This window comes from Salminus brasiliensis, chromosome 13, assembly GCF_030463535.1.
Source record: "Salminus brasiliensis chromosome 13, fSalBra1.hap2, whole genome shotgun sequence".
Lineage (NCBI taxonomy): Eukaryota > Metazoa > Chordata > Actinopteri > Characiformes > Bryconidae > Salminus > Salminus brasiliensis.
The window spans coordinates 421726-435092 of NC_132890.1; the positions used below are offsets into that span (position 1 = coordinate 421726).

The following is a 13367-nucleotide window of genomic DNA, read 5'->3' on the forward strand; positions in this document are numbered from 1 at the left end:
TCATTACTGTTATAATCATTACTGTTATAATCATTACTGTTACTGTTATAATCATTACTGTTATAATCATTACTGTTATAATCATTACTGTTACTGTTATAATCATTACTGTTATAATCATTACTGTTACTGTTATAATCATTACTGTTATACTCATTACTGTTATACTCATTACTGTTATAATCATTACTGTTACTGTTATAATCATTACTGTTATACTCATTACTGTTATAATCATTACTGTTATAATCATTACTGTTATAATATCATTACTGTTATAATCATTACTGTTACTGTTATAATCATTACTGTTATAATCATACCTGTTATACTCATTACTGTTATAATCATTACTGTTACTGTTATAATCATTACTGTTATACTCATTACTGTTATAATCATTACTGTTACTGTTATAATCATTACTGTTACTGTTATAATCATTACTGTTATACTCATTACTGTTATAATCATTACTGTTACTGTTATAATCATTACTGTTATACTCATTACTGTTATAATCATTACTGTTATAATATCATTACTGTTATAATCATTACTGTTATAATCATTACTGTTATAATATCATTACTGTTATAATTATTACTGTTATAATCATTACTGTTAGAATATCATTACTGTTATAATCATTACTGTTACTGTTATAATCATTACTGTTATAATCATTACTGTTACTGTTATAATCATTACTGTTATAATCATTACTGTTATAATATCATTACTGTTATAATCATTACTGTTACTGTTATAATCATTACTGTTATAATCATTACTGTTACTGTTATAATCATTACTGTTATAATCATTACTGTTATACTCATTACTGTTATAATCATTACTGTTATAATCATTACTGTTACTGTTATAATCATACCTGTTATAATTATTACTGTTACTGTTATAATCATTGCTGTTATAATCATTACTGTTATAATCATTACTGTTATAATATCATTACTGTTATAATCATTACTGTTACTGTTATAATCATTACTGTTATAATCATTACTGTTATAATCATTACTGTTACTGTTATAATCATTACTGTTATAATCATTACTGTTATAATCATTACTGTTACTGTTATAATCATTACTGTTATAATCATTACTGTTATAATATCATTACTGTTATAATCATTACTGTTATAATCATTACTGTTACTGTTATAATCATTACTGTTATAATCATTACTGTTATACTCATTACTGTTATAATCATTACTGTTACTGTTATAATCATTACTGTTATAATCATTACTGTTACTGTTATAATCATTAATCATATAAGCACTTTGCACAACTTGCACACTACAGTCATTATTTATTATCCTCTGTCTGTACTGTGTTGTGTTGTCTGTCCGCACTTGTTTGTTTGTGTTGCACTTGTGTCTTGTATGCACTGTCTATGTTGCTCCATGGTCCTGGAGGAACGTTGTTTCGTTTCACTGTGTACTCTGTATGTAGTTGAAATGACAATAAACCCACTTGACTTGACTTGACTTGACTCGACTTGACTTGACTTGACTTGTTATAATCATTACTGTTATAATCATTACTGTTATAATCATTACTGTTATAATCATTACTGTTATAATCATTACTGATTATAGTATAATTATATGGTTTAAGTGTATGACAGTATATTGTATTATATAATAGTGTACTGTAGTGTATTATGGTATATTATTAAAGTGTATTAAAGTGTAATATAATAAAGGCAGTTGTCTGTTATAAGGTTTTCTGTTGAGTTATAAATACATAAATAAATAAATAAATAAATAAATAAATAAAAACAAAAACACTTGAGCTGACACCACGTCTCATCCACAGGCTCCGAGCTGGGCTGTGAAGGGCACTTCCGGCCCGTCAGCACGAGACAGCCTTCCGCCCTCTAAACGGCCACGTGGCGGACAGAGCTCTGCGCCCTAGCTAGGCGTCCTAGTAAGTCCACGAGTGCGCATAGTGGAACGCGGCCCGCTCCGGCCTCGCTCGATCGCTCTCGGGTGGTTTGTTTGGGTCTGGCTCCATCATAAGCCCGACGGTCCTCCTCCCTCAGCCGAGATCGGAGCGGCGCGGCGCGGAGGACAGACCACAGCGGCTCCCGTCTGAGACATGGGCTCCAGCGGCCGCCCGGCCGAACCCGTTAGTAGTGTGAGCGCGTTCGGATGTCCGGGGCAGCGCGTGGGCTCGCCGCCGGCGGGTTCAGTGAGTTGCAGTGAAGTTTAGGATGCGGGGGAGGAGGAGGGCAGCGCGACGTCTCCTCTCCGCTCCGGTTGTCCAGGACAAGATGGCAGCAGCGCAGACCCGAGTCCCCGGAGCGAGGCTGCTCTAAGTGTCTGACATGTTCGGAGAAGCCTCGGATCCCTCCGCCTCGTCCCCTCTGTGAAGGTGAGGAGCTGGGCGTGGGGAGGCGGCCGTGCCCGGGCTGGCGGAGCGGGGCTGGCGGAGCGGGGCTGCTTATCCTCGTGTTTCAGGTCCGGTCCCGGTCCGGTCCGACTCTGTCTGATCCACAGCGCTCTCCTGCAGGGGGGTGTCCGGTGTGGGACTCTGCCCGGGCAGCGGGGCTGGCTGTAGGGCTGGGCGATATGGACTCGACGCCGCATCGCGATTCTTCTGGAACTCGATATCTGCCCTCGGTACCCTGACCCTGTAAAGCTGGGCTGATTCTGGGCTGACCCTGTAAAGCTGGGCTGATTCTGGGCTGACCCTGTAAAGCTGGGCTGATTCTGGGCTGACCCTGTAAAGCTGGGCTGATTCTGGGCTGATTCTGGGCTGACCCTGTAAAGCTGGGCTGATTCTGGGCTGACCCTGTAAAGCTGGGCTGATTCTGGGCTGATTCTGGGCTGACCCTGTAAAGCTGGGCTGATTCTGGGCTGACCCTGTAAAGCTGGGCTGATTCTGGGCTGACCCTGTAAAGCTGGGCTGATTCTGGGCTGACCCTGTAAAGCTGGGCTGATTCTGGGCTGATTCTGGGCTGACCCTGTAAAGCTGGGCTGATTCTGGGCTGACCCTGTAAAGCTGGGCTGATTCTGGGCTGAAAGTCAGTCTCTAGAGCTGCACTGATTATTAGACCTCAGTAATCAACACCTGCACACGAGAAGATTTAAACCAAACTGAAGCAAAAGTAAAGTAAAAGAAACGTTAATAAGAAAGTAATAAATGTGTGGGTCCAGAACACTGACCCGGCCCGGCAGGGTTAAAGCTCACCTCTGTATTAATTGCGTGAGAGACCCGGTCTGTACTCTATCTTTATCGGGGTGAATCGCGTCCCGATACGACTAATAAAGGCGAGCAGGCTATTAGACCGTCTGCAGAGCTGCAGGAGTTTCTCCAGGCGTTTAAAGTACCATGAAGTTCTGTCTCCTCCACCTCTGATTTGTTAGAAGTTCTTCAGGAATGTAGGTCCGGCCCATTGAGGAGCATCGCTCACTGTCAGGAGAAGCTCCCTCAGAGCTCGAGGAACCAAGACTCAGAAGGAGAACCCGTCCTCCGCCGGGCCGCCGCGGACACAAGTAGGACAGGGGGTAGAACAGAACTGCTGTGATTCGGGACCACGCTGTTCCAGACGCTGTGGGCTCAGTCTAATAACGGGCAGTAAACCCTGGTTCTGCAGGACGGAGCTGATGACCAGATCATTACATGGACTGAAAACCTTCCCTTCATCTAAAAGGAAACGGGCTGAACGTCCTGCTGATGTTCTGCTTCTGCAGTAGTGTTTGCATTTCTCAGATTATAAACACAGTTAACCCCATTCACACACACACACACACACACACACACACACACACACACACACACATATACACACATACACACACACACACATATACACACACACACACATATACACACATACACACACACACACACACACACACCCCGCTGCAGAGCTCTGTCTGTTCTGGAGAACGAGCTCATTCACTGGGAGGGGGAGACGACAGCACGTCTGCTGTTTTAGCAGAACCCAGTCGCAGGCGAGCGGATCAGAATCCGTGTGAGATCAGAACTCGGGTGAGATTCTGCAGGAAGTGTGGAAACCAGTCTGATCTCAAACCGTCTCGTTAGCTTCATTAGGGGATGCAGCTCCGTGCTCCTGTGCCTCGCATTCCTGTGTTCTCTGCGTTCAGTCTGTTGACGGTGGAGGTGTACGGGGGTCCGAGTTGCCTCACAGTCTGAAGTTCAGCCCCTCCTCTGAACCAAAACAGAAACACATGTTGCTGAAACAAAGTGGGCTCTATTCGCCGGCTGGCTGCTCTGCTGTTTGGTCTTAGTTTTTGGCTCCGGGAATCCAGAAACGCTCTGATTTTCACATTTTTGCGTTATTGCTGTAGGTGTTAATATCCCTCGGTGGTTCAGAACCCTGGACCGGACTCTTATGTAAGAACACCCTGCTGTAGAGCCTCACAGTGCTGCTTTCGCAACGCCACGGAGCTTTCCAGTGGGCTGTGCTGGTCAGCGAGCTGAGCAGATCTACGTTCTGTCTTCCTGTGATTGGTTTGTTGGGTTGAGATGTGGTGTTGAGCAGGAACGTCCAAATCCAGCACTTATAAAGTACCTTCATTACTGAGTATCGGCCAAGACTGATCCGGTCCGAGAACTTTAATACTGAGTACCGCCTTTATGGTCAAAATGTGATCAAAAACAAAATGATCCGATCCGAGTACCTTAGTGCTGAGTATTTACGATCCGATCTTAGTACCTTAATGCTGAGTATTTACGATCCGATCTTAGTACCTTAATGCTGAGTATTTACGATCCGATCTGAGGACCTTAATATTGAGTATTTACCAGTCCGATCCGAGGACCTTAGTGCTGAGTATTTACGATCCGATCCGAGGACCTTAATGCTGAGTATTTACCAGTCCGATCCGAGGACCTTAATGCTGAGTATTTACTAGTCCAATCAGAGTACCTTAATATTGAGTATTTACAATCCGATCCGAGGACCTTAATGCTGAGTATTTATGATCCGATCCGAGGACCTTAATGCTGAGTATTTACAATCCGATCCGAGGACCTTAATGCTGAGTATTTACCACTCCGATCCGAGGACCTTAATGCTGAGTATTTACGATCCGATCTTAGTACCTTAATGCTGAGTATTTACTAGTCCAATCAGAGTACCTTAATATTGAGTATTTACAATCCGATCCGAGGACCTTAATGCTGAGTATTTACAATCCGATCCGAGGACCTTAATATTGAGTATTTACTAGTCCAATCAGAGTACCTTAATATTGAGTATTTACAATCCGATCCGAGGACCTTAATGCTGAGTATTTACGATCCGATCCGAGGACCTTAGTGCTGAGTATTTACGATCCGATCCGAGGACCTTAATGCTGAGTATTTACGATCCGATCCGAGGACCTTAGTGCTGAGTATTTACGATCCGATCCGAGGACCTTAGTGCTGAGTATTTTCGATCCGATCCGAGGACCTTAGTGCTGAGTATTTACGATCCGATCCGAGGACCTTAATGCTGAGTATTTACCAGTCCGATCCGAGGACCTTAATGCTGAGTATTTACGATCCGATCCGAGGACCTTAGTGCTGAGTATTTACGATCCGATCCGAGGACCTTAATGCTGAGTATTTACCAGTCCGATCCGAGGACCTTAATATTGAGTATTTATGATCCGATCCGAGGACCTTAGTGCTGAGTATTTACGATCCGATCCGAGGACCTTAGTGCTGAGTATTTACGATCCGATCCGAGGACCTTAATGCTGAGTATTTACGATCCGATCCGAGGACCTTAGTGCTGAGTATTTACGATCCGATCCGAGGACCTTAATGCTGAGTATTTACGATCCGATCCGAGGACCTTAGTGCTGAGTATTTACGATCCGATCCGAGGACCTTAATGCTGAGTATTTACCAGTCCGATCCGAGGACCTTAATGCTGAGTATTTACCAGTCCGATCCGAGGACCTTAATGCTGAGTATTTACGATCCGATCTTAGTACCTTAATGCTGAGTATTTACGATCCGATCTTAGTACCTTAATGCTGAGTATTTACTAGTCCAATCAGAGTACCTTAATATTGAGTATTTACAATCCGATCCGAGGACCTTAATGCTGAGTATTTATGATCCGATCCGAGGACCTTAATGCTGAGTATTTACAATCCGATCCGAGGACCTTAATATTGAGTATTTACTAGTCCAATCAGAGTACCTTAATGCTGAGTATTTACCAGTCCGATCCGAGGACCTTAATGCTGAGTATTTACCAGTCCGATCCGAGGACCTTAATGCTGAGTATTTACCAGTCCGATCCGAGGACCTTAATGCTGAGTATTTACGATCCGATCTTAGTACCTTAATGCTGAGTATTTACGATCCGATCTTAGTACCTTAATGCTGAGTATTTACGATCCGATCTGAGGACCTTAATATTGAGTATTTACCAGTCCGATCCGAGGACCTTAGTGCTGAGTATTTACGATCCGATCCGAGGACCTTAATGCTGAGCTTTGTATGATAATGCCACAATACAGATCTGATCCGAGTGCCTGAGTGTTGACGGCTGCTGATCAGATCTGGCCTTTGTGGTTCTGATGGTTCGTGCCCCGTTAATCAGACCGGGCGTGTGTTTGAGCTGTGTGTTGGTGCAGTTGAGGGGTGGAGGTGCTCACGGTGTTCCTGCTGCAGCGGTTTGTGATGGAGCTCCACTAGAATGTGGTGAACGTGCCCCTCTGCTGCTGCGCTGGAGCCTCGTGAACATGATCCACTATTCCTCTGACACAGAGGCTCCTCTGTTTTTGAGGCCAGTGACCTGCTCCACTTCACCCTTACGATTAAGACTGATTCACTTTAGAGCTTCTCACTCGTGCCTGAAACTCACAAGACCGACCGATTCAGCATGTGATGCCCTCTTTCTTCTGTTTGCTCGGCTGGGACGGAATAGGGCCGTTCCCTGCGAGCTCTGCAGGCTGAAGCTGTCTGAAGGTATATGAACGTTCTCATTTCCTCTGTAAAGTAAACCATTCCTGCAGAGTTTTAAAGCATCTGATCTCTCAGAAACGTCCCTCACTACTGCCCGCCTCTCCAACAGCGACGCCAACACCGCGAGAAAGAGAAAGAAAGGATCGGGGTGGACCCGGCTTAAAATAGCCCATACCTGACCCATTAAAGTATGGTGGTTGGTGTAGAGCAGTGGGGAACAGCACCATCGCCCTTCCTGGGGTTCGATTTCTTGTTTACGCAGGATTCACCTATAAGCTCTGGATGAGAGACTCTGCTTCTGGATCAGTTCAGGACCGACTCAGAACCTCAGATGCGTCTCTGCTTTCTGAAGGGTCTGCATTCTTTATCTCATCCCATCCATCGTTATCTGAGGAACCACAGGCCATGTCCAGATAGCCTTCACTCTTAATGTGTAGACCAGGGTGTTTTGGTTTGCTCCTGTTTTCCCGGCTTTGTTTCCGATCAGCTCTGCAGTGGTTTGGCACTGAGGCGAAGGCAGATCATCAGAACCACAGATCATTAATATCCTCCACCAGTAATAACCAGTAATACACTGGTTCTGGAGCATTAGAGGACAGTGGGGTTGTTGATGTAAATGGTGAAAATGAGCTGATGGTCTTATGACTGATTCTCTTTACTGAGTTTGTGCAGAAAAGCTTTTTTCCCTGAAATAAATCTTTAAACATGTGGGCTGGGAGGCTCGCGTTACTGATTCCTCGAAAACCGGACGTTTTCATGCATGGCTTGAGCTTCAGTGCTGGATCTGCAGTTTCATTAGACCTGTATCTTGACCCGGGTCACCTTGCTTTGTTGTGCTGTTTAAATGTGGACGGATGTGGGATCAGTCGGTGGGAGGTGACAGAACTAGACTAAATCCAGTTGAAGAGGATTTCTTCGCTGGAACAGACCCAGCGCTGATCCTCGCTCTGCAGTGAACCCTCGGCAGGTCATGCCTAGTGAGATTGATCATTTTGGGTATTTATTCTTACCGCCCGCTCGCCACCCACCCCCACCCCCCCCTCTGTCCGCTCGGCCTCGCTCGGCCTCGCTCCCTCATGGTAGCGTTTGATTGCTTGACCGGCGTTATTTGTTTTTCCTCCCTGTTAGATTCAGCGTTCGGTCAGAGGAAAGGTCAGGCCTGTTTTTTAACAGTGCCAGGTAGGCAGTGGTCACTGAATTAGCAGCTCTCTCAGATGGGCGGTATCAGGTTACCCGTCATACAGTAATAATAGCAGGCGCTGCAGCTGCCCCTGAGTGAGCTTAGCTCAATGAAAGGCCTAAAACTTGTGAAGCCTAATCTCGGAGCGTTCTCGCTGTGGGTATTTTGGGAGTGCTGTTCATGGCGCTGCTTGGTGAGGAGTATGCTGGTTGTACGGTGATCAGTCTAAACACAGAGATGTGAGGCGCTATTTTAAGACCACTACGTCATAACAAACATCGGGATCTCGACACGTGGAGCGTAAAAGACCAAATACAGCGGCCATGTGACAGCGCGACCCTCTGGGACGTGTCCTTTTAATGAGTAACGTCGTAGTAAGTCTGTAAGAACTGTGTAGTTAAACATTGATAATCAGCAGTGGAAACACTGGTGGACTGTTACCACAGTCGTAGAGATGATGATGTAAACACCTCTGTATCAGTTGTACCAATATTTATGATCACTATTCTAAATCTTTTTGGGAACAGTTAGTAACACTGTTAAACAATCAGCATTTCATGAAAAAATGTTAATTGAAAATCTTTAATGGTTGAAATGGCTGAAAATAGCAGAATTACAGTAATTTAAGGTATTACTATTTGAAATCGCTCTGATTGAGACAGAGGTGAACCGTCCTTCAGAAGTCTTTATCTTATTGTACTCGGGTCACATCTTTACTGCTGTCTCCTCCAACAGTGAACAAACCTTTACACTTTCAGACTGGATACTGAGGACCTGCTCTACACCCCAGCTTGGCTGAGCGGTGATGGGTTGGTCAGCCTCAGGCTCGAGAGGATTGTCACGTCTGCAGTTTTAAGTAACGTAATCTGTCCTTTCTAAGGGTTAGGGATAATGAGGAGACTAGTTATCAGACCACCTGCTTTCTCAGGGGAGACGTTGAGGAAGGCCAGGCTTTTGCAGAAGTTTCAGCAAGATAATGGGAGTGTAAGCCTGCTCCAGATCTCCCTGCGTGACCCCTCGTAAAAGTATTGCAGCTGAAGTCCTGTGTGATTGACCTCTGAACACTTGGACCTGTGTGACCATTCATGACCCTTAAACACAGGCCCTAATGTTTGGGAACAGTGCTGATGCTCCACTGTCTGGAACAGGGAGAAGGGCGTCTCCGTCATTCCCACTCCGGGCCGGAGCGCTGCTGCTGCTACTGCACTATGGAGGTTTGGTGGTGGAGCTGCAGGAGGAGAACCTCTCTCCAGAACTGCTGTGTAACGCTGCAGAACCCATAGAGTCATATTAGTGTAAAACCCTGTAGTGTTACTCTACCACCTCAGCCCACATGCTGCTCCACCTTCAGATCAAGCTCCTGCAGATCTCACACTGCCCAGAAATGCACGTGTACATCCTGTTCTTTAGTGGTAGCTTAAAGTGTGAATTACACTTCCAGTCTGTAGGGGGAGCACAGGAGCAGAAAATATGAATTCTCACATACTGCTGCTTTAATGTAGTTCTTCAGTAGAGGTAATTGGTGGTGGCTGTATTTTCCAGTGTGCTATTTTATTAAAAAAGCATTGATTGCCAACATTACAATATTTCAGCACCCTGTCGGCCGGAATCATCACTTTGCATATTAGCCAATTGCAGATACACACTGCTGTCCTGTTCCTCTGTGGTGTTCTGTCCTCGCTGTGGTGATGATCCAGTAGAACTGTGAGACTGAAAGTAATAAAGTAGATCAGCTGCTTGAAGACATGTTAAAGGCAGCGTTGTAAGGCTGGGAGTAGGAACGCCCAATATCAGTTATGTCAGTGTTGTTGTTTGAGAAATATTGTTCAGATTTGACCAACATCTCAAAGCTCTGTGTGATGATGTATTTAACACGCTAGGCTGCAAAGACTAGAGGAAGATCTCCATTGGCCTAGAATTCTCATACTGGCGAATCCCTAACGATGACTTCTGGCAAGTATCAAAAACCAGAGGGGGAAAAATATCCCATGCATAAGTTAAAATGAACATTCTGAAATCCAAATATTTTGACTGTAGAGGAACTGAGAGTGAGGGTTCTGCGTCATCCCTCTGTGATAGAAGCCTGAGAGAGACTGCAGGTTTTTTCTCTTCTCAAGTGTGTGATCCTAGGAAAAATGGCATGTGCAGCTAATTTTCCACCCTTCCAAACGTTCCTCTTGTCCAGTAACGCTCAAACACTGGGTGTTGTCAGGGAGTTGAGGCTTCTAAAAGAGGAGGTCGGAGACGTCACTGAACCGCATCGCTGTGTTTGAATAATGAGTTCAGGAAGGTTGTGGAATCTACATTCCAGAGGTTTGCTTGGATTATTGTTTTTGTGACCACCAGACTGACCTGATCCCTAATTCTGACCTTTCTTCTTCACAGGTATGGCCTCACAAGTTTTGGTCTACCCACCACATGTTTATCAAACTCAGACAAGTGCCTTTTGCAGTGTGAAGAAACTGAAAGTCGAACCCAACAACTGTGTTTACCATGACAGGGCCTTCCCACTGACTTTTTTGAATGGTAGAACCCTTGGCATTGCACAGCCGACAAAACTTGTACCGACGTACAAGACAAGAGACTTTGCAGCTAGCAGACGCCGCTGGCAGGACTTTCCAGTGCAGACTGTGGCTGTACAAGGTGTACGACGACAGGGAACCAGCGCAGCTGCAGCAGCGCCTCGTCAGGAAAGTGGTGTCCTGTCCCCTGGGAAAGACCCGGAAAAAGGCAGGAGGGGCAGCGGTGGAGCTCCAGGGGCAGCTGGAGGGGTCAGGGGTGAGGACAGTGGAAGTAGAGGCGGAGGAGGAGGAGAGGACGGTGGAGGTGTTGACGAGGACAAGGGAGAAGACACCTGTAATTTTAACTTGGCGGACAGTTCCCAGCGATGCGGGCTGAAACGTAAGAGCGAGGAGCTAGAGAACGTGGGAAGCGCCATGCAGATAGTGGAGGACCTGTCCATGTTACCTGCAATGTTGCAAGCGAATGTGGGGAATCCGCCGGTGGCGGTCCCAGCAGCGGTCGGAGGAGGTCCTGTCAAACAGGGTGGAGGAGCAGGCGGCGGAGATGGTGACTACCAGCTGGTGCAGCACGAGGTGCTCTGCTCGATGAAGAATACCTACGAGGTGCTGGACTTCCTTGGCCGCGGTACCTTTGGCCAAGTGGTCAAGTGCTGGAAACGAGGAACCGGTGAGGTGGTGGCTGTAAAGATCCTGAAGAACCACCCCTCGTACGCACGGCAGGGTCAGATCGAGGTGGGCATCCTGGCCCGCCTCAGCGGGGAGAATGCGGACGAGCATAACCTGGTGCGGGCTTTCGAGTGCTTCCAGCACCGTAACCATACCTGCCTTGTGTTCGAGATGCTTGAGCAGAACCTGTATGACTTCCTCAAGCAGAACAAATTCAGCCCGCTGCCGCTCAAGGTGATCCGGCCCATTCTTCAGCAGGTCGCTACTGCGCTGAAGAAGCTGAAGGCCATGAGTCTGATTCATGCCGATCTCAAGCCTGAAAACATCATGCTCGTGGACCCGGTGCGACAGCCGTACCGGGTGAAGGTCATAGACTTTGGCTCGGCCAGCCATGTCTCCAAAGCAGTGTGCTCCACGTACCTCCAGTCGCGGTACTACAGGTATGTGTTCCAGATCAGGAACTGCTGAATTTTCATTAGGCCGAATTTAGAAATCTCTTTGATCTGTCGTACCTGTGTAGCTGTTCCATTTTCCTGTTTTAATGCTTTAACTGAAATCTGAAACGTTTGTCCCAGGGACATGCCTGTCCAAACACGATGTGCTGCAGTACAGCTCTGTACAGTCTGATACGTCACACGTTGACTTTCCTACTCTTACTTATTTCCAGTTCTACTGGCTCGTAATAAACCTGCGAATTACATCAAACTTAAATGAGTTTATTAGTAAAAAAATACAAAGATGGGCTCTGAGTGGTCCGGGATGATCCAAGGATCGCTGTTTCGAATGCTCGCCATCAGCAGCCGGAGTCAGAGAGTGCACAGTTGGCCGTGCTCTCGGGGTGGGTTGATGTTTGATGGCACTTCCTTCTCCCCACGTCTCCCCTAGTCTGATGTTGGTCAGCACAGTCTGTCAGCACAGTCATTTTCCCACTAAATTTCAGAATTCAGGAATCTACCATGAAATTAATAAAGTATTCTGTGGATCCAGTACTGGAGTAAAATAAATGATATTTGATGGATACCCTGTGCCGGAACTGTCTTGGGGAAAAAAGTAAATTGACATTGCAGAAGACATTACCCTTCCTGTACTGTGACAATCACAGACACGCACTTCGATAATGATGGTGAAACGATATACTGGGCATCCCTACAAAATCCCCCTGAACTCAGGACCACAGTTCATCTCTAAAGATGGAGTCCAGGTTGTTCATGCTATAGGATATTTTACACATTTCCTTCTGTGACTCAGATTTCAGTGGAAACAGCTCAGTGCGGTAGGTGATTACGGTTCTAGCTGAACCCTTCAGTTCGGTTCTAGCTGAGTAAACTTGCCCGTTATGCTCTGTGTGTTTTTCCCGGTGGCCGGGCTGCGTATTTAAATTGGGCTCCTGCAATAATTTGTTGCCAACTGCATACGTCCCGCGGCCGTCACCACTACAATCCCACATGGGGTTTGACCGCTGCCGTGCCGTGTCCTATACACCAGTGAAACCAAACACCAGTCCATTCAACAGTGACTCATTAAAAGCAGAGGGTCACAAATGTAGAACCTGTTTGTTGTTTAGAAAGAAACGAGAAACAGAAAATAAAAGAAGTTAAGAACGCAGATCTGCAGATTCAGAGAGGATTACGGGCAGTTCAGGTTACTAATCATCCTTTTATTATCAGCACACAGGAGCTTAACTGTGTGGGAACTGTACCTCCAGTTTATCAGGGATGGAAAGTGATTCATTAATGAAAGTGATTCATTTTACAGCCAACAGTTTTAATATGAACCCAGATTCAGTGTAATGAGCCTGATTACATTCTGTGATTCATCGTACAGGACTGTGTTCACTGTTTCCCACCATTATCTAACTGGATTATTGTCTCAACCTAAACATCACTCGACTCCTTTTCATTATTTTTTATTAATTAATAGTTTTTTTTACATTAATTTAGTGTTTGTTTTTAAATTAAAACATAGTCATACAAAAAGTCTAATACTAAAACAGTACAATACTAGTGCATATTAATGAAAACAGTA

At 45.4% G+C, this 13367-nt stretch overlaps 1 protein-coding gene across 3 annotated transcripts in view; it reads left to right on the forward strand.

Annotated features, from left to right (window-relative positions):
• Positions 1–2079: 2079 nt before the first annotated feature.
• hipk3b (homeodomain interacting protein kinase 3b) overlaps positions 2080–13367 on the forward strand; it is a 45923-nt gene continuing 34635 nt past the window's right edge. For all 3 annotated transcript variants that reach the window (XM_072694627.1, XM_072694628.1, XM_072694630.1), the window contains exons 1-2: positions 2080–2411; positions 10540–11782. In XM_072694627.1, coding sequence (XP_072550728.1) covers positions 10542–11782 — 1241 coding nt within the window. In that variant the 5' untranslated portion in view covers positions 2080–2411; positions 10540–10541. The remainder of the gene's footprint in view (positions 2412–10539; positions 11783–13367) is intronic.